The 16,546-nt window shown below is 69.8% G+C and overlaps 1 protein-coding gene and 1 pseudogene across 9 annotated transcripts in view; both read left to right on the top strand.

Annotated features, from left to right (window-relative positions):
* Nucleotides 1–16,546, top strand: part of DLG4 (discs large MAGUK scaffold protein 4) — a 97,825-nt gene that overhangs the window by 72,471 nt on the left and 8,808 nt on the right. For 7 of the 8 annotated variants that reach the window (XM_078851003.1, XM_078851001.1, XM_078851002.1 and 4 more), the window contains 5 exons: nt 647–803; nt 1,023–1,125; nt 2,923–3,037; nt 4,250–4,426; nt 6,029–6,065. In XM_078851003.1, coding sequence (XP_078707129.1) covers nt 647–803; nt 1,023–1,125; nt 2,923–3,037; nt 4,250–4,426; nt 6,029–6,065 — 589 coding nt within the window. Of the gene's footprint in view, nt 1–646; nt 804–1,022; nt 1,126–2,922; nt 3,038–4,249; nt 4,427–6,028; nt 6,066–7,632; nt 7,661–16,546 lie in introns of all 8 variants that reach the window. The other variant, XM_078851000.1, reaches the window with a different exon arrangement.
* Nucleotides 8,693–11,969, top strand: LOC144929976 (disks large homolog 4-like; annotated as a pseudogene). Its single transcript, XR_013635121.1, has 6 exons — nt 8,693–8,731; nt 8,823–8,924; nt 9,894–10,067; nt 10,856–10,964; nt 11,432–11,523; nt 11,796–11,969. The product of XR_013635121.1 is annotated as a disks large homolog 4-like (transcript).

Genomic DNA, 16,546 nt, shown 5'->3' with positions numbered 1-16,546 from the left:
ACACACGCAGCCTCATAACCAACAGGCAACTTGGTCAGGTACCGGCGCTCATGCGCTGTGTAGGTTGTCACCGACTATACAGCCGCCTCTGGAACACACGTCGCACACGGCCACACATGCGCCCTGCATGCTACCAAGTACCGTTCAGGGGCCCACATGACATACAGGCGTTCAAATGGGGGTGCGGGTCAACGTGTGCGTGAGCACATCCTGGCACAGGGGCGCGCGGCCGGTCCCTGCAACTCTTCCAGCCTCACGGGGAAGTACAGGCGCACAGGCTCATGGACCGGGTTCGGGTGTCCACATACAGGCGGACAGGAGGGGTACAGGGAAATGCGCACAGGCGCTTGTGAAAGTACCAGGGCCTCCATGTTGTGGAAGGGACATACAGGCGCACCCGGCCAAGACACACTCACAGAGTTGCAGCGACGTACAGCCGCACCCGTAAGCTACCGTCGCCCATGAGACGTACAGCCACCTCCTGTAACCGCCAGGCGTCATGACCGTCAGGCCTCACACACTCATCCCCCTCGGGGTGCTCTGCCTTTCCGGCTGTGCACTCTGGGTGGTGGGGTGTTGCGGGACTCCGTCCGTGACTGTCCCCTCGCCCTGTGGGGTTCCTGACCTCGGTACCCCCCCTCCGCAGGGAACCCCGCCGGATCATCATCCACCGCGGCTCGACGGGCCTGGGATTCAACATTGTCGGGGGCGAGGATGGCGAAGGGATCTTCATCTCCTTCATCCTGGCCGGGGGGCCGGCAGACCTGAGTGGGGAGCTGCGGAAAGGGGACCAGATCCTCTCGGTAAGAACCCGCCCCCCCCCAGAGCCAGCCAGTCCCCCTGCCCTGGGGCCAAATGGGAGCCGGCGCCCCCCCAGAGGGGACCGGCCCCTGCCCCATTCCCCACCCCCCTGAGCCAGCCAGTCCCCGCCCTGGGGCCGGATGGGAGCCGGTGCCCGCTGGAGGGGACAGACCCTGTGCCCCATTCCCCGCCCCCCTGACATGGCATCCCTCTCCCCTCAGGTGAACGGGGTGGATCTCAGGAATGCAACCCACGAGCAGGCTGCCATCGCACTGAAAAACGCTGGCCAGACAGTGACAATCATCGCTCAGTATAAACCTGACGGTGAGGGTCAGCTCGGGCCGGGGCCCACCTCTGGGTGGCATCATGGAGGGAGGGACAGGGGCTCGGTGGCTGGGGCTGGGACTGGGGCTGGGTGGGTGGGTGGGCGGATGGGGTTGGAAGGATGGAGGGATGCCCGGGGGTTGGCCGGCTGGGAGAAGGGATGTGTGGGGTGTTGGATGGAGACTGGGTGGGCGGATGGACGGACAGAGGGATGGGGATGGAGACTGCGTGGGCGGATGGTGGGATGGGGTGTTGGGCGGATGGACGGATGGCAGGATGGGGATGGAGGGTGGACGGACAGACGGAGGGATGGGGTTGGAGGGTGGGTGGACAGACGGACACTGGGATGGGAATGGAGGGCGGGTGGATGGACAGATGGCGGGATGGGGTGTTCGGTGGACGGACGGATGGTGGGACAGGGTGTTGGGCGGATGGACGGACGGCGGGATGGGGATGGACAGATGGGGGGATGGGGTGTTGGGCGGATGGATGGATGGCGGGATGGGGATGTAGGGTGGGTGGATGGACGGATGGAGGGATGGGGATGGACAGACGGGGTGATGGGGTGTTGGGTGGACGGATGGGGTTGGAAGGATGGAGGGATGCCCGGGGGTTGGCCGGCCGGGAGAAGGGATGTGTGGGGTGTTGGATGGAGACTGGGTGGGCGGATGGACGGACAGAGGGATGGGGATGGAGACTGGGTGGGCGGATGGACGGACAGAGGGATGGGGATGGAGACTGGGTGGGCGGATGGTGGGATGGGGTGTTGGGCGGATGGACGGATGGCAGGATGGGGATGGAGGGTGGACGGACAGACGGAGGGATGGGGTTGGAGGGTGGTGGACGGACGGACGCTGGAATGGGAATGGAGGGCAGGTGGACGGACGGATGGTGGGACAGGGTGTTGGGCGGATGGATGGACGGCGGGATGGGGATGGACAGACTGGGGGATGGAGGGTGGGGGGATGGACAAATGGGGGGATGGGGTGTTGGGCGGATGGATGGATGGCGGGATGGGGATGTAGGGTGGGTGGATGGACGGATGGAGGGATGGGGATGGACAGACGGGGTGATGGGGTGTTGGGTGGACGGACAGACGGAGGGATGGGGGGATGGGGTGTTGAGCGGATGGACGGACGGCGGGATGGGGATGGAGGGTGGGTGGATGGACGGATGGAGGGATGGGGATGGACAGATGGGGTGATGGGGTGTTGGGTGGACGGACGGAGGGATGGGGGGATGGGGTGTTGAGCGGATGGACGGACAGCGGGATGGGGATGGAGGGTGGGTGGATGGACGGATGGAGGGATGGGGATGGACAGACGGGGTGATGGGGTGTTGGGTGGACGGACGGAGGGATGGGGGGATGGGGTGTTGAGCGGATGGACGGACGGCGGGATGGGGATGGAGGGTGGGTGGATGGACGGATGGAGGGATGGGGATGGACAGACGGGGTGATGGGGTGTTGAGCGGATGGACGGACGGTGGGATGGGGATGGAGGGTGGGTGAATGGACAGATGGAGGGATGGGGATGGACGGACAGAGGGACGGGGTGTTGGGCGGGCGGATGGACGGTGGGATGGGAATGGAGGGTGGGCGGAAAGACAGACGGCAGGACGGGGTGTTGGGCGGACAGACGGACGGCGGGACGGGGGCGCACGGACGGACCGGCGGGTTCCCCTGGCAGGAGGCCTCGTGCCGGCCAGGCGGATTTGGGGGACGCCGAGGGGTGAGGAGGGACGTCCTGGGGGGGCCCCAGGCAGCACCTGGCCCCGAACCCCCCGATTGCCCCCCAGAGTACAGCCGCTTCGAGGCCAAAATCCACGACCTGCGGGAGCAGCTGATGAGCAGCAGCCTGGGCTCCGGGACGGCCTCCCTGCGCAGCAACCCGAAGCGGGGCTTTTACATCCGGTGAGAGCCCCCCCGGGGCCCCCCCAGACCCCTGAGATACCCAGCCCCCCCATGAGCCCCCCACCGACCCCCGGGAGCCCCCCCACCCCCCTGAGATTCCCAGCCCCCTCACAAGACCCCCCACTGACCCCCGGGAGCCCCCCACCCCCTGAGATACCCAGCCCCACCACGAGTCCCCTGTCACCCCACAAGACCTCCCGTAGATCCCCAGGAGCCACCCCCAACAAGTTCCCCCCAGCCCCTCACGAGCCCCCCTGTCACCCCACAAGCCCCCCACAGAGCCCCCAGGAGCTTCCCCACCCCCTCTGAGATGCTCCACCCCCCACAAACCCTACCATCCCCCCACAGAACCTCCCACCCCCCTAAGCCCCCCATCTCCCCACAAGCCTCCCAACTCCCCAGGAGTCCCCCCAACCCCTGACAGACACCCCAGGAGCTTCCCCACCCCACTGAGACGCTGCACCCCGCAGAAACCCTCCCATCCCCACACAGAGCTCCTTTAGCTCCCCCATCCCCCCACAAACCCTCCTGAGCCCCCAGGAGTCCCCCCGGAGCCCCAAGAGCTTCCCCAGGCCCCACGAACCCTCCCATCCCCCCACACATCCCCAAGAACCTCCCAACCCCTCACTGACTCCCACAAGCCCCCCCAACCGTCCCCACACACACGACCCCCCAGCCCGGCTGCTGAGCACCCCACTAACTCCGCCCCTCATACGCATGGAGCCGGGGAGCCTCATGTCCCCCCTGTCCACAGAAGGGGAGTGTCCTCTAGTCTGGTGGGTCAGAGCGGGCCGGACGCCTGGGAGCCCGGACGCCTGGGTTCTCTCCCCAACTCTGGGAGGGGAGCGGGGGCTGGTGGGTCGGAGCAGGGGTGACTGGGAGCCAGGACGCCTGGGTTCTCTCCCCGGCTCTGGGAGGGCAGTGGGGGCTGCTGGGTCAGGGCAGGAGGGGCTGGGAGCCAGGACTCCTGGGTTCTCTTCCCAGCTCCGGGAGGGCAGTGGGTGCTGGCAGGTCAGAGCAGAGGGGGCTGGGAGCCCGGATGCCTGGGTTCTCTCCCCGGCTCTGGGAGGGCAGTGGGGGCTGGCGGGTCAGGGCAGGGGGCTGGGAGCCAGGACTCCTGGGTTCTCTCCCTGGCTCCGGGAGGGCAGGTCAGGGCAGGGGGCTGGGAGCCCGGACGCCTGGGTTCTCTGACCCCCCCGCCCCGCCCTGCAGGGCGCTGTTCGACTACGACAAGACGAAGGACTGCGGGTTCCTGAGCCAGGCGCTGAGTTTCCACTTCGGGGACGTGCTGCACGTGGTCGACGCCTCGGACGACGAGTGGTGGCAGGCGCGGCGGGTCCACCCCGACGGGGAGGGCGACGAGATCGGCTTCGTGCCCAGCAAGAGACGGTACCGGCGGGGGCTGGGGGAGAGTCTGTGGGGCTGAAGTGGCTGTTGGGGGGAGGTGGGGCCGCAGGGGGAGAGGTTGTGGGGAGGGTTTGGGGGTGGGGCTTTGGGAAGGGGGCGGGCCGCAGGGGGAGAGGTTGTGGGGAGGGTTTGGGGGTGGGGCTTTGGGAAGGGGGCGGGGCTGCAGGGGGAGTTTCTGGGGAGGGTTTGGGGGTGGGGCTTTGGAAAGGGGCGGGGCCGCAGGGCAGGGGGGCTGCAGAGGGAGAGCTTGTGGGGAGGGTTTGGGGGTGGGGCTTTCAGAAGGGGCGAGCTGCAGGGCAGGGGCAGGGCTGCAGGGGGGAGAGGTTGTGGGGAGGGTTTGGGGGTGGGGCTTTGGGAAGGGGGCAGGGCCGCAGGGCAGGGGGCGGGGCCTCAAGGGGAGAGGGTGTGGGGAGGGGTGGAGTGGGCGGGGCCTCAGGGCAGGGGCGGGACTGCAGGGAAAGAGGTTCTGGGGACGGTTTGGGGGTGGGGCTTTCAGAAGGGGCGGGCCGCAGGGCAGGGGTGGGGCTGCAGGGGGGAGAGGTTGTGGGGAGGGTTTGGGGTGGGGCTTTGGGAAGGGGGCAGGGCTGCAGGGGGAGAGGTTCTGGGGAGGGTTTGGGGGTGGGGCTTTGGAAAGGGGGCGGGGCTTCAGGGCAGGGGGAGGGGCCACATGGGGAGAGGTTGTGGGGAGGGTTTGGGGTGGGGCTTTGGGAAGTGGGCGGGGCCAAAGGGGGCGGGGCTGCAGGGGGAGTTTCTGGGGAGGGTTTGGGGGTGGGGCTTTGGAAAGGGGCGGGGCCGCAGGGCAGGGGGGCTGCAGAGGGAGAGCTTGTGGGGAGGGTTTGGGGGTGGGGCTTTGGAAAGGGGCGGGGCCGCAGGGCAGGGGGGGCTGCAGGGGGAGAGGTTCTGGGTAGGGTTTGGGGGTGGGGCTTTGGGAAGGGGGCAGGGCCGCAGGGCAGGGGTGGGGCTGCAGTGGGGAGAGGTTGTGGGGAGGGTTTGGGGGTGGGGCTTTGGAAAGGGGCGGGGCCGCAGGGCAGGGGGGGCTGCAGGGGGAGTTTCTGGGGAGGGTTTGGGGGTGGGGCTTTGGAAAGGGGCGGGGCCTCAGGGGGCGGGGCTGCAGGGGGAGTTTCTGGGCAGGGTTTGGGGGTGGGGCTTTGGAAAGGGGCGGGGCCGCAGGGCAGGGGGGCTGCAGAGGGAGAGCTTGTGGGGAGGGTTTGGGGGTGGGGCTTTGGAAAGGGGCGGGGCCGCAGGGCAGGGGGGGCTGCAGGGGGAGAGGTTCTGGGTAGGGTTTGGGGGTGGGGCTTTGGGAAGGGGGCAGGGCCGCAGGGCAGGGGTGGGGCTGCAGGGGGGAGAGGCTGTGGGGAGGGTTTGGGGGTGGGGCTTTGGAAAGGGGCGGGGCCGCAGGGCAGGGGGGGCTGCAGGGGGAGTTTCTGGGGAGGGTTTGGGGGTGGGGCTTTGGAAAGGGGCGGGGCCGCAGGGGGCGGGGCTGCAGGGGGAGTTTCTGGGCAGGGTTTGGGGGTGGGGCTTTGGAAAGGGGCGGGGCCGCAGGGCAGGGGGCGGGGCCGTCTCTGAGTTTTGCCCTTCCTGCAGGGTGGAGCGCCGGGAGTGGACGCGGTTAAAGGCCAAGGTGAGTGGCTGCTCCCATGCCCCCCACACGCTCCCCCTGGGGGCGGGGGGGCTGGGTCTGCAAACACTGGGGGGGGGGGCAGCCAGGGTGCCTGACCCCCGGGGGGCGCTGTGGGGCGCGGCTCCCACCGCAGGCACCAGAGCTGGAAGAGACGCGGGGGAGGGGGATCCATGGGGGGGTGGGGCTATCCTGGGGTGAGGGGCTCTGGGGTTGTGGGGTGGGCAGGGGAATGGGATGGGGGGAGGTGAGAGATGGAGGCTGTAATGGACCCCCCTATGGGTAGAGAAATGGGAGGGGACGTGGGCAATTTATGTCTGTCTGTCTGTCCTATCCATCTACCCACCCCCCTCTATCTATCCACCCCATCCACCCCCCTCTATCTATCCACCCCCATCTATCTACCCCCCCTCTATCTATCTACCCCATCCACCCCCCCTCTATCTATCTACCCCCCTCTATCTATCTACCCCATCCACCCCCCATCTACCCCCCCTCTATCTATCTACCCCATGCACCCCCCTCTATCTATCTATCTATCAACCCCATCCACCCCCCTCTATCTATCCACCCCATCTATCCACCCCCCCTCTATCTATCTACCCCATCCACCCCCCATCTACCCACCCCCCTCTATCTATCTATTTATCTACCCCATCCACCCCCTCTATCTTTGTATCTACCCCCCATCTATCTATCTACCCCGTCCACCCCCCCATCTATCTATCTATGCCCCTGTCACGGGGTCCCCGGGCGATGCTCTGGACCTGCTCCCCGCGAAGCCAGGCAGGACTCGGGGGGAGTCTCCTCTCGGGGGGCAGCCTGTCTGCAGGACACCCAGCTCCCCCGGCTCCACCTTCCTGGCTCCGACCCCGGAGCCTCCAGCCCCCCTGCCCCTCCGGGCGCTTCCCCCAGCCAGTCCGCCCAGGCGGGGTCCTGGGGGGGGCAGAGGGTCCTGCCCCCCAACTCCGCAGTCAGACGGGACTCTCAGCCAGCCAGCAACACAGAAGGTTTATTAGGCGACAGGAACAGGGTCTAACACAGAGCTTGCAGGTGCAGAGAACAGGACCCCTCAGCCGGGTCCATTTTGGGGGGGGCAGTGAGCCAGACAACCCCGTCTGCCCTTCACTCCATGTCCCAGCCAGCCCCAAACTGAAACTCCCTCCAGCCCCTCCTCCTCTGGGCTTTGTCCCTTTCCCGGGCCAGGAGGGCACCGGATTCCTTTGTTCTCCAACCCTTCAGCTCTCACCTTGCAGGGGGGAAGGGCCCAGGCCATCAGTGGCCAGGAAACAGGGTGTCGGCCCTTCTCTGTGTCCAGACCCCTGCCCACCCCTGCCCTCTAGGGCTCTGCAAGGGTCATACACCCTTACCCCACCCCCTAGAGACTTAAGAACTGCCTAGGGGAAACTGAGGCACCCCCACACTGTTCAGAGGAAACATTAAGAACAGTCCCGCTTCGTCACAGCCCATCCACCCCCTCTATCTACCCCGACGCACCCCGTCTCTCTCTCTCGCTCTCTCTCGCTCTCACTCTCTTCCTCTCTCTCTCTCTCTTTCTGCCCCGCTCCAGGATCGGGTTCCAGGATCGGGCTCTCAAGGTGGGTTTCTCTCCTGCTGTCGCCTTCTCCTTCCGTTTCCAACTGTCCCTTTACGTCCTACGCGACCCCCCAGCTCCGCCAGTGCCCCCCACTCTGGACCCACAGCCCCTGCCCCCCCCAGCCCTGCCGGTGCCCCCCACTCTGGACCCACAGCCCCTGCCCCCCCAGCCCTGCCGGTGCCCCCCACTCCCAACCCGCAGCTCCCTGCCCCCCCCAGCCCCGCCGGTGCCCCCCACTCCCAACCCGCAGCCCCCTGCCCCCCCCAGCCCCGCTGGTACCCCCACTCCCGACTCGCAGCCTCTGCCCCCCCAGCCCTGCCGGTGCCCCCCACTCCCGACCCGCAGCTCCCTGCCCCCCCCCAGCCCCGCTGGTGCCCTCCACTCCCGACTCGCAGCCTCTGCCCCCCCAGCCCTGCCGGTGCCCCCCACAACCCGACCCGCAGCTCCCTGCCCCCCCCAGCCCTGCCGGTGCCCCCCACTCCCAACCCGCAGCCCCCTGCCCCCCCCAGCCCCGCCGGTACCCCCCACTCCCGACTCGCAGCCTCTGCCCCCCCAGCTCTGCCGGTGCCCCCCACTCCCGACCCGCAGCCCCCTGCCACCCCCAGCCCCGCTGGTGCCCTCCACTCCCGACTCGCAGCCTCTGCCCCCCCAGCCCTGCCGGTGCCCCCCACTCCCGACCCGCAGCTCCCTGCCCCCCCCAGCCCTGCGGTGCCCCCCACTCCCAACCCGCAGCCCCCTGCCCCCCCCAGCCCCGCCGGTACCCCCACTCCCGACTCGCAGCCTCTGCCCCCCCAGCCCTGCCGGTGCCCCCCACTCCCGACCCGCAGCCCCCTGCCAGCCCCAGCCCCGCCGGTGCCCCCCACTCCCGACCCGCAGCCCCTCCCCCCCCCAGCCCCACCGGTGCCCCCCACTCCCGACCCGCAGCCCCCTCCCCCCCCCCAGCCCCGCCGATGCCCCCCACTCCCGACCCGCAGCCCCCTGCCCCCCCAGCCCTGCCGGTGACTCTTTCGGATTCTCACCCCCAGGTCGGAAGATTCAGTCCTGAGCTACGAGACCGTGATGCAGATGGAAGGTGAGGGTCTGCTGGCTGCCAGCGGGGGGCGCTGGGGGGGGGAGGGGAATCCGTCTGTCCCCCATCTCGATTCACTCTCTCCCCCCCCCAGTGCACTACGCTCGCCCCATTATCATCCTGGGGCCCACCAAGGACCGAGCGAACGACGATCTTGCCTCCGAGTTCCCCGACAAGTTCGGGTCCTGCGTCCCCCGTGAGTCCTGGTGGGGGAGGGGGGCAGGGCAGGGGGCGCAGGACTGTGGTGGGGGGGCAGGGGCGTCCATGCTGTGGGGGGGGCAGGGGGGGCCGGGCTACAGGGGGCTCCGCAGGGGGGTGCTGTGTTGCAGGTCTCGGCAGGGGGCAGGGCGGGGTGCTCGGCAGGGGCGTGGGGGGGTGGGGCAGGGGGCGTCCATGCTGTGGGGGCAGGGGGTAGGGCAGGAGGGTCTGGGCTGCGGGGAGGTGGGGGAGTGCCGGGCTACAGGGGGCAGGGGGGTGGGGCAGATGGGGGCTGGGCTGCAGGGGGGAGACAGGGCGTGCTGGGCTGCGGGGCGGGTAGGGGGTGCCGGGCTACAGGGGGGCGCCGTGTAGCAGGGGGCTTGGCGGGGGGCGCCGTCTGGCGGGGGTGGGGCAGAGAGAGGTGCTGGTCTGTGGGGCGGGTAGGGGGCGCCGTGCTGGCAGGGGGCTCGGCGGGGGGGCGCCGTCTGGCGGGGGGTGGGGCAGAGCGAGGTGCTGGGCTGCGGGGGGGTAGGGGGCGCCGTGTGGCAGGGGGCTCGGTGGGGGGGCGCCGTCGGGGGGGGGGTGGGGGCAGAGCGAGGTGCTGGGCTGCGGGGGGGGGTAGGGGGCGCCGTGTAGCAGGGGGCTCGGCGGGGGGGCGCCGTCTGGCGGGGGTGGGGCAGAGAGAGGTGCTGGGCTGCGGGGGGGGTAGGGGGCGCCGTGTGGCAGGGGGCTCGGTGGGGGGGCGCCGTCGGGGGGGGGTGGGGCAGAGCGGGTTGCTGGGCTGCGGGGGGCGGTACGGGGGTGCCGGGCTCCAGGGGGGCATGTGTGGCAGGGGGGCTCGGCGGGGGGGGCGCCGTCTGGCGGGGGGTGGGGCAGAGAGAGGTGCTGGGCTGCGGGGCTCGGCGGGGAGGCGCCGGGCTCCGGGGGGGGGCTCCGGAGAAGGCCCTGAGCCCCCGCCCCCCCCCAGACACCACGCGGCCCAAGCGGGAGTACGAGGTGGACGGCCGGGACTATCACTTCGTGGCCTCGCGGGAGAAGATGGAGAAGGAACATCCAGGGCCACAAGTTCATCGAGGCCGGACAGTACAACAGCCACCTGTACGGGACCAGCGTCCAGTCCGTGCGCGAGGTGGCCGAGCAGGTACCGGGGGGGCCGGCCGGGGGGGCAGGGGCCGGCAGGGGGGAGGGAGGGACATGGGGGGGGGCTAGCGGAGGTGAGGGAGGGGCAGTAGGGAGGGGGCAGCCAGGGGCGGGGGCCGGCAGGGGGGAGGGAGGGACATCGCAGGGGGGGCTTCCGGAGGGGAGGGAGGGGCAGCTGGGGGCGGGGGCCGGCAGGGGGCAGGGAGGGACATCGCAGGGGGGCTTCCGGAGGGGAGGGAGGGGCAGCTGGGGGGCGGGGGCCGGCAGGGGGCAGGGAGGGACATCGCAGGGGGGCTTCCGGAGGGGAGGGAGGGGCAGCTGAGGGGCGGGGGCCGGCAGGGGGCAGGGAGGGACATGGGGGGGGCTAGCGGAGGGGAGGTGGGGACATTACGGGGGGGCTAGCGGGAGGGGAGGGAGGGGCAGCTGGGGGGCGGGGACTGGCAGGGGGAGGGAGGGACATGGGGGGGGCTAGCGGAGGGGAGGGAGGGGCAGCCAGGGGGCGGGGGGCCGGCAGGGGGGAGGGAGGGACATGGGGGGGCTAGCGGAGGGGAGGTGGGGACATCACGGGGGGGCTAGCGGAGGGGAGGGAGGGCAGCTGGGGGGTGGGGGCCGGCAGCGAGGGGGAGGGACATTGCAGGGAGGGGCTAGCGGAGGTGAGGGGGGGCAGCGGGGTGGGGGCCCGCTGGGGGACGGGAGGGACAGCGGGAGGGGGCTAGCAGAAGGGAGGGGAGGGGCAGCGGGGAGGGGGGGGGTCGGTGGATGGTGATGAACCCCCCCCCGGCCCCGCAGGGCAAACACTGCATCCTTGACGTCTCGGCCAACGCGGTGCGACGGCTCCAGGCCGCCCAGCTCACCCGATCGCCATCTTCATCCGGCCCCGGTCCCTGGAGAATGTCCTGTGAGTACGGGGCCCACGGGCCGGGGCGCGGGCTCGCTGGGGGCGGGCTCTAGGGGGGGGCGGAGCTGAGAGGGCTGGGGGCGGGGTCTAGGTGGAATGAGGGGGCGGGGTCTGCAATGGATGGGGGCAGGGTCTGATATGGCGGGGGCGGGGTCAGGCGGGATCAGGGAGCGAGGTCTGAGACAGCTGGGGGAGGAGTCTATTGGGCGGTGGGGGCGGGGTCTGAGATGGCGGGGGGCGGGGTCTGAGACGGCTGGGGGAGGAGTCTACGTGGGCAGTGGGGGCGGGGTCTGAGATGGCAGGGGCGGGGGTCTGAGATGGCTGGGGCAGGGTCTAAACGGACTGTGGGGCGGGGTCTGAGACAGCGGTGGGTGGGGTCTAAGCGGGCTGTGGGGTGGGGTCTAAGTGGGGGGTGAAGAGCGAAGGTCTGACACGTGTGTCCCGTCCCCCGCCACCCCCCCCCGCAGAGAGATCAGCAAGCGGATAACGGAGGATCAGGCGCGGAAAGCCTTCGATCGAGCCATCAAACTGGAGCAAGAATTCACAGAGTGCTTCTCGGGTGGGTCCCCCCCCCAGCCCCAGGGTCCCCCCGTCAGACCCTGGGACGGTCCCGCTGTCCCAAACTTGGGGGACACAGAGGCTGCCGGCTCCCATGCGGCTCCCCGGCGCCTTGGTCCGAAGCCGGCCCGGCTGGGAAAATCCTTCCCGACGGGCGCGTCCCCAGATCCGGGGCGGGATCTGCCCCCGGCCCGGGTGGGATCTCCGGGGGGGCCCCCTCGCCCGTCTCCCCCCATTGACCCTGTGCCGTGTTTCCCCCCTGCCCCCCTGCAGCCATCGTGGAAGGCGAGAGTTTCGAGGAGATCTACCACAAAATCAAACGGATTATCGAGGAACTTTCGGGGCCCTACATCTGGATCCCGGCCCGGGAGAGGCTCTAGGCACCTGCCCCGCGCGGGGCGACTCCGGCCTGACCCAGACGATTGTGGACACGGAACTGAGCCGTTGGGGTCAGTTTCGGGGAGGAGGGGCAGGGCGGGCGGGGGGCGGCGCGAGAAGGGCTGTTTCTTTCTTCTCCTTCCTTGGGTTTCTTTTTGGCGCAATCCTTCGCCTGGCTCCTTCCCCGGCCCCGCTCCCGTCTCAATGCACCCAGCCCGCCCGCCCGCTTCGAGGAAAGCGCTTTGTGCATGCTTTGTGTTTTTTCGAGAGGTGTTGGCTTGTGACGTCTGCGCTTCCGGAACTTGGCTTTTGCCCCCCCCCCCGCCCCCCCTCCGGCCACCGCCCCCCCCCCCCCCCCCGGCATCAGGGGACGCGCGAAGGAGAAGAGCGGAACGGGGAAAAGCGAGAGAGCCGGGGACGGACAAAACCCTCGTCTCCGCACCAGCGGGCGTCAAAGAGTGTCCCCCCGTCCCCCCCCCGGCCCAGATCCAAGGAGACCCAGAGCCAAGAGCCGCCCCGGGTTCGTGGCGTTGTTGGGACGATCGCCGCGGCGGGCCGGGCTGGGGGGGGGGGGGACGAACGGATTTAAAACCAACGCCCCCCCCTCGCCCCGTCTTTCCGAGCCAATTCATTTTTGTGGCTTCGTCGGCCGGGGGACAGAGGAGGAAATAACCCGCCATTCGCATTTTGCTGGCTCAGCAATTTCGATTTTTCTTTCCCGGGGGGGGGCGGGGAACCGAAACAAGTTTTCGACGTTCTGTGAATATCTTTTTTCGTTCTTCCCCTCGGGGTCAAAGCGAGTGTTTTTGGTGCGGCTGTCCGTGATTGTATGAAACCGGGGGGGGGGCGGTCCTTTCTTTTCTCGTTACAGGCCTTTCCCGTTGGGACACGTTCTTAATTATGACGATGTTGATTTCTTTCCTTTTGGTTTGGGGGTGGTTTGGCGTTGGGTTTTTTTTTGGGGGGGGGGTTGGTATATAAACTCGAGCCGGCCGCAGAGACCCTTGCGAGAAGAAAGGACCTGCCACGTCCGGCCCGAGTAGCGGGGAATTGGGTACGGGGCTGCACCCCACCCGCCCCCCACCCCGCCCCCCATGGGGCAAAGCAGTGGGGAGGAGGTCAGCGGTAGGTACCGAGAAACAGGAATCGCTGAGTATCGGGGGGGCTGGGAGCCGGGACTCCTGGGTTCTCTCCCCGGCTCTGAGAGAGGAGTGGGGTGTAGTAGTTAGAGCAAGGGGGTGCTCAGAGGTAGGACTCCTGGGTTCGCTCCCCTGCTCTGGGAGAGGAGTGGGGGCTGGTGGGTCAGAGCAGGGGGGGCTGGGAGCCAGGACTCCTGGGTTCGCTCCCCGGCTCTGGGAGGGCAGTGGCGGCTGGTGGGTCAGAGCAGGGGGGGCTGGGAGCCAGGACTCCTGGGTTCGCTCCCGGCTCTGGGAGGGCAGTGGCGGCTGGTGGGTCAGAGCAGGGGGGGCTGGGAGCCAGGACTCTGGGTTCTCTCCCACAAAGGCACTTTCTCGGCCTCTGCAGTGACCATAACCCACCCCGAGGGCGGTGCTGTGTACACTTCATGACCCCCGGGGGGGGGCGCGGTGACCCTCGGGGGCTGCTTCAGGTTTAGTGACGGGCGGGGGGTCTCTCTTTCCTACAGGGGTCTGGGAATGGGGGAGGAGGGAGGGGGAGAAAAGAATATTTTGCATAGAAATATTATTACCAGAGAATTAAAACGGACAATATCGATCTCTCTACCCGCTTCTCCACACTGCGCCTTTCTGTTCCCACTCAGAGAGACAGCTGGGTGTGAGTCTCCTGGGGGGCGCTGGGAGCCCGGACTCCTGGGTTCGCTCCCCGGCTCGGCGAGGGGAGTGGGGGCTGGTGGGTTAGAGCAGGGGGGCTGGGAGCCAGGACTCCTGGGTTCGCTCCCCGGCTCGGGGAGGGGAGTGGGGGCTGGTGGGTCAGAGCAGGGGCGGGTTGGGAGCCAGGACGCCTGGGTTCGCTCCCCGGCTCGGGGAGGGGAGCGGGGGCTGGTGGTTAGAGCGGGGGGGCTGGGAGCCAGGACGCCTGGGTTCGCTCCCCGGCTCGGGGAGGGAGCGGGGGCTGGTGGTTAGAGCGGGGGGGCTGGGAGCCAGGACGCCTGGGTTCCTCCCCGGTTCTGGGAGGGGAGCGGGGGCTGGTGGTTAGAGCGGGGGGGCGGGGCTGGGAGCCAGGACTGATGATTAATCTGTGGCGGTTTTATTCCCCCCGCCCCCCACAAGAAGTTACTTTTAATTTAAAGAGTCACAGAAACTTTATTGAGGTCGAGGGGACTGAAGCGAGCGACGAGAAGAGACGAGGAGAATATTTTGGGGGGAAAAAAAAGTTTTAAAAAAAGTTAAAAATAAAAATTCAAGTGACCCAGAATTTACAAACGGTCTTTAGTGTTCTTGGTTGAAACCCAGCCCCCCAATAAACCTCACCCCCCTCTGCTCCCTGCCCCACGGCGCCCCCTAGTGCCCCCTGGGGCCAGCCCCGCCTGCCGGGGGAGAGAGCCCTGCCGAGCCCCCCGCCCCCCTGAGCCCCCCAGTTGCCCCCTGGGGCCTGCCCCGCCTGCCGGGGGAGAGAGCCCTGCCGAGCCCCCCGCCCCCCTGAGCCCCCCAGTGCCCCCTGGGGCCTGCCCCGCCTGCCGGGGGAGAGAGCCCTGCCGAGCCCCCCCGCCCCCCTGAGCCCCCCAGTGCCCCCTGGGGCCTGCCCCGCCTGCCGGGGGAGAGAGCCCTGCCGAGCCCCCCGCCGCCCTGAGCCCCCCAGTGCCCCCTGGGGCCTGCCCCGCCTGCCGGGGGAGAGAGCCCTGCCGAGCCCCCCGCCCCCCTGAGCCCCCCAGTGCCCCCTGGGGCCTGCCCCGCCTGCCGGGGGAGAGAGCCCTGCCGAGCCCCCCGCCCCCCTGAGCCCCCCAGTGCCCCCTGGGGCCTGCCCCGCCTGCCGGGGGAGAGAGCCCTGCCGAGCCCCCCGCCCCCCTGAGCCCCCCAGTGCCCCCTGGGGCCAGCCCCGCCTGCCGGGGGAGAGAGCCCTGCCGAGCCCCCCGCCCCCCCTGAGCCCCCCAGTGCCCCCTGGGGCCAGCCCCGCCTGCGGGGGAGAGAGCCCTGCCGAGCCCCCCCGCCCCCCTGAGCCCCCCAGTGCCCCCTGGGGCCTGCCCCGCCTGCCGGGGGAGAGAGCCCTGCCGAGCCCCCCGCCCCCCTGAGCCCCCCAGTGCCCCCTGGGGCCTGCCCCGCCTGCCGGGGGAGAGAGCCCTGCCGAGCCCCCCGCCCCCCTGAGCCCCCCAGTGCCCCCTGGGGCCAGCCCCGCCTGCCGGGGGAGAGAGCCCTGCCGAGCCCCCCGCCCCCCTGAGCCCCCAGTGCCCCCCTGGGGCCAGCCCCGCCTGCCGGGGGAGAGAGCCCTGCCGAGCCCCCCGCCCCCCTGAGCCCCCCAGTGCCCCCTGGGGCCAGCCCCGCCTGCCGGGGGAGAGAGCCCTGCCGAGCCCCCCGCCCCCCTGAGCCCCCCAGTGCCCCCCTGGGGCCAGCCCCGCCTGCCGGGGGAGAGAGCCCTGCCGAGCCCCCCGCCCCCCTGAGCCCCCCAGTGCCCCCTGGGGCCAGCCCCGCCTGCCGGCGGAGAGCACCCCCTGCCCCACTGTCATGTCCCCACATTGGAAGTGGGATGTTGGGGTCTCCCTGCCCCACCTTGGGTGACGCGCGGCCCACCTGGGCGAGGGACCTGAGCGCAGTGACCCGGGAGCGGTGCCAGGCCACGAATCGGTCACTGATTAAGCCCTTTATGTACCTTGCTGGGGGTGAAGGCCTGAATCCTGGGGGGCACCTAGACCCACGGGGCGGGCATGGGGACAGACAGACAGACAGGGGCAGGTACGCGGACAGACAGCAGGGCGGGCATGGGGACAGACAGACAGGCGGGGGCAGGTACGCGGACAGACAGCAGGGCGGGCATGGGGACAGACAGACAGACGGGGCAGGTACGCGGACAGACAGCAGGGCGGGCATGGGGACAGACAGACAGGCGGGGGCAGGTACGCGGACAGACAGCAGGGCGGGCATGGGGACAGACGGACAGACAGACGGGGCGGGCATGGGGACAGACAGACGGGGCGGGTATGGGGAGAGACAGACGGGGCGGGTATGGGGAGATACAGATGGACAGCAGGGGGCATGGGGTGAGACAGACAGGGGCGGGCATGGGGACAGACAGGGGTGGCTATGGGGACAGACAGACAGACGGGGGCGGGCATGGGGACAGATGGACAGGGAGGGGGGCATGGGGTCAGACAGACAGGGGTGGGCATGGGGACAGACGGGGTGGCTATGGGGACAGACAGACGGGGCAGGCATGGGGACAGATGGACAGCGGGGGGGGCATGGGGACAGACAGACGGGGCGGGCATGGGACAGACAGGGGTGGCTATGGGGACAGACAGACAGACAGGGGCGGGCATGGGGACAGATGGACAGCGGGGGGGGCATGGGGACAGACAGACGGGGCGGGCATGGGGACAGACGGGTGGCTATGGGGACAGACGGACGGGGCGGGCATGGGGACAGATGGACAGCGGGGGGGGCATGGGGACAGATGGACAGGGAGGGGGGCATGGGGACAGACAGACGGGGCAGGCATACTCTGAGATAGCGCGT

The sequence above is a fragment of the Lepidochelys kempii genome, chromosome 28, assembly GCF_965140285.1.
Source record: "Lepidochelys kempii isolate rLepKem1 chromosome 28, rLepKem1.hap1, whole genome shotgun sequence".
Classification (NCBI taxonomy): domain Eukaryota; kingdom Metazoa; phylum Chordata; order Testudines; family Cheloniidae; genus Lepidochelys; species Lepidochelys kempii.
This window is presented reverse-complemented; position numbering and strand designations above follow the sequence as displayed.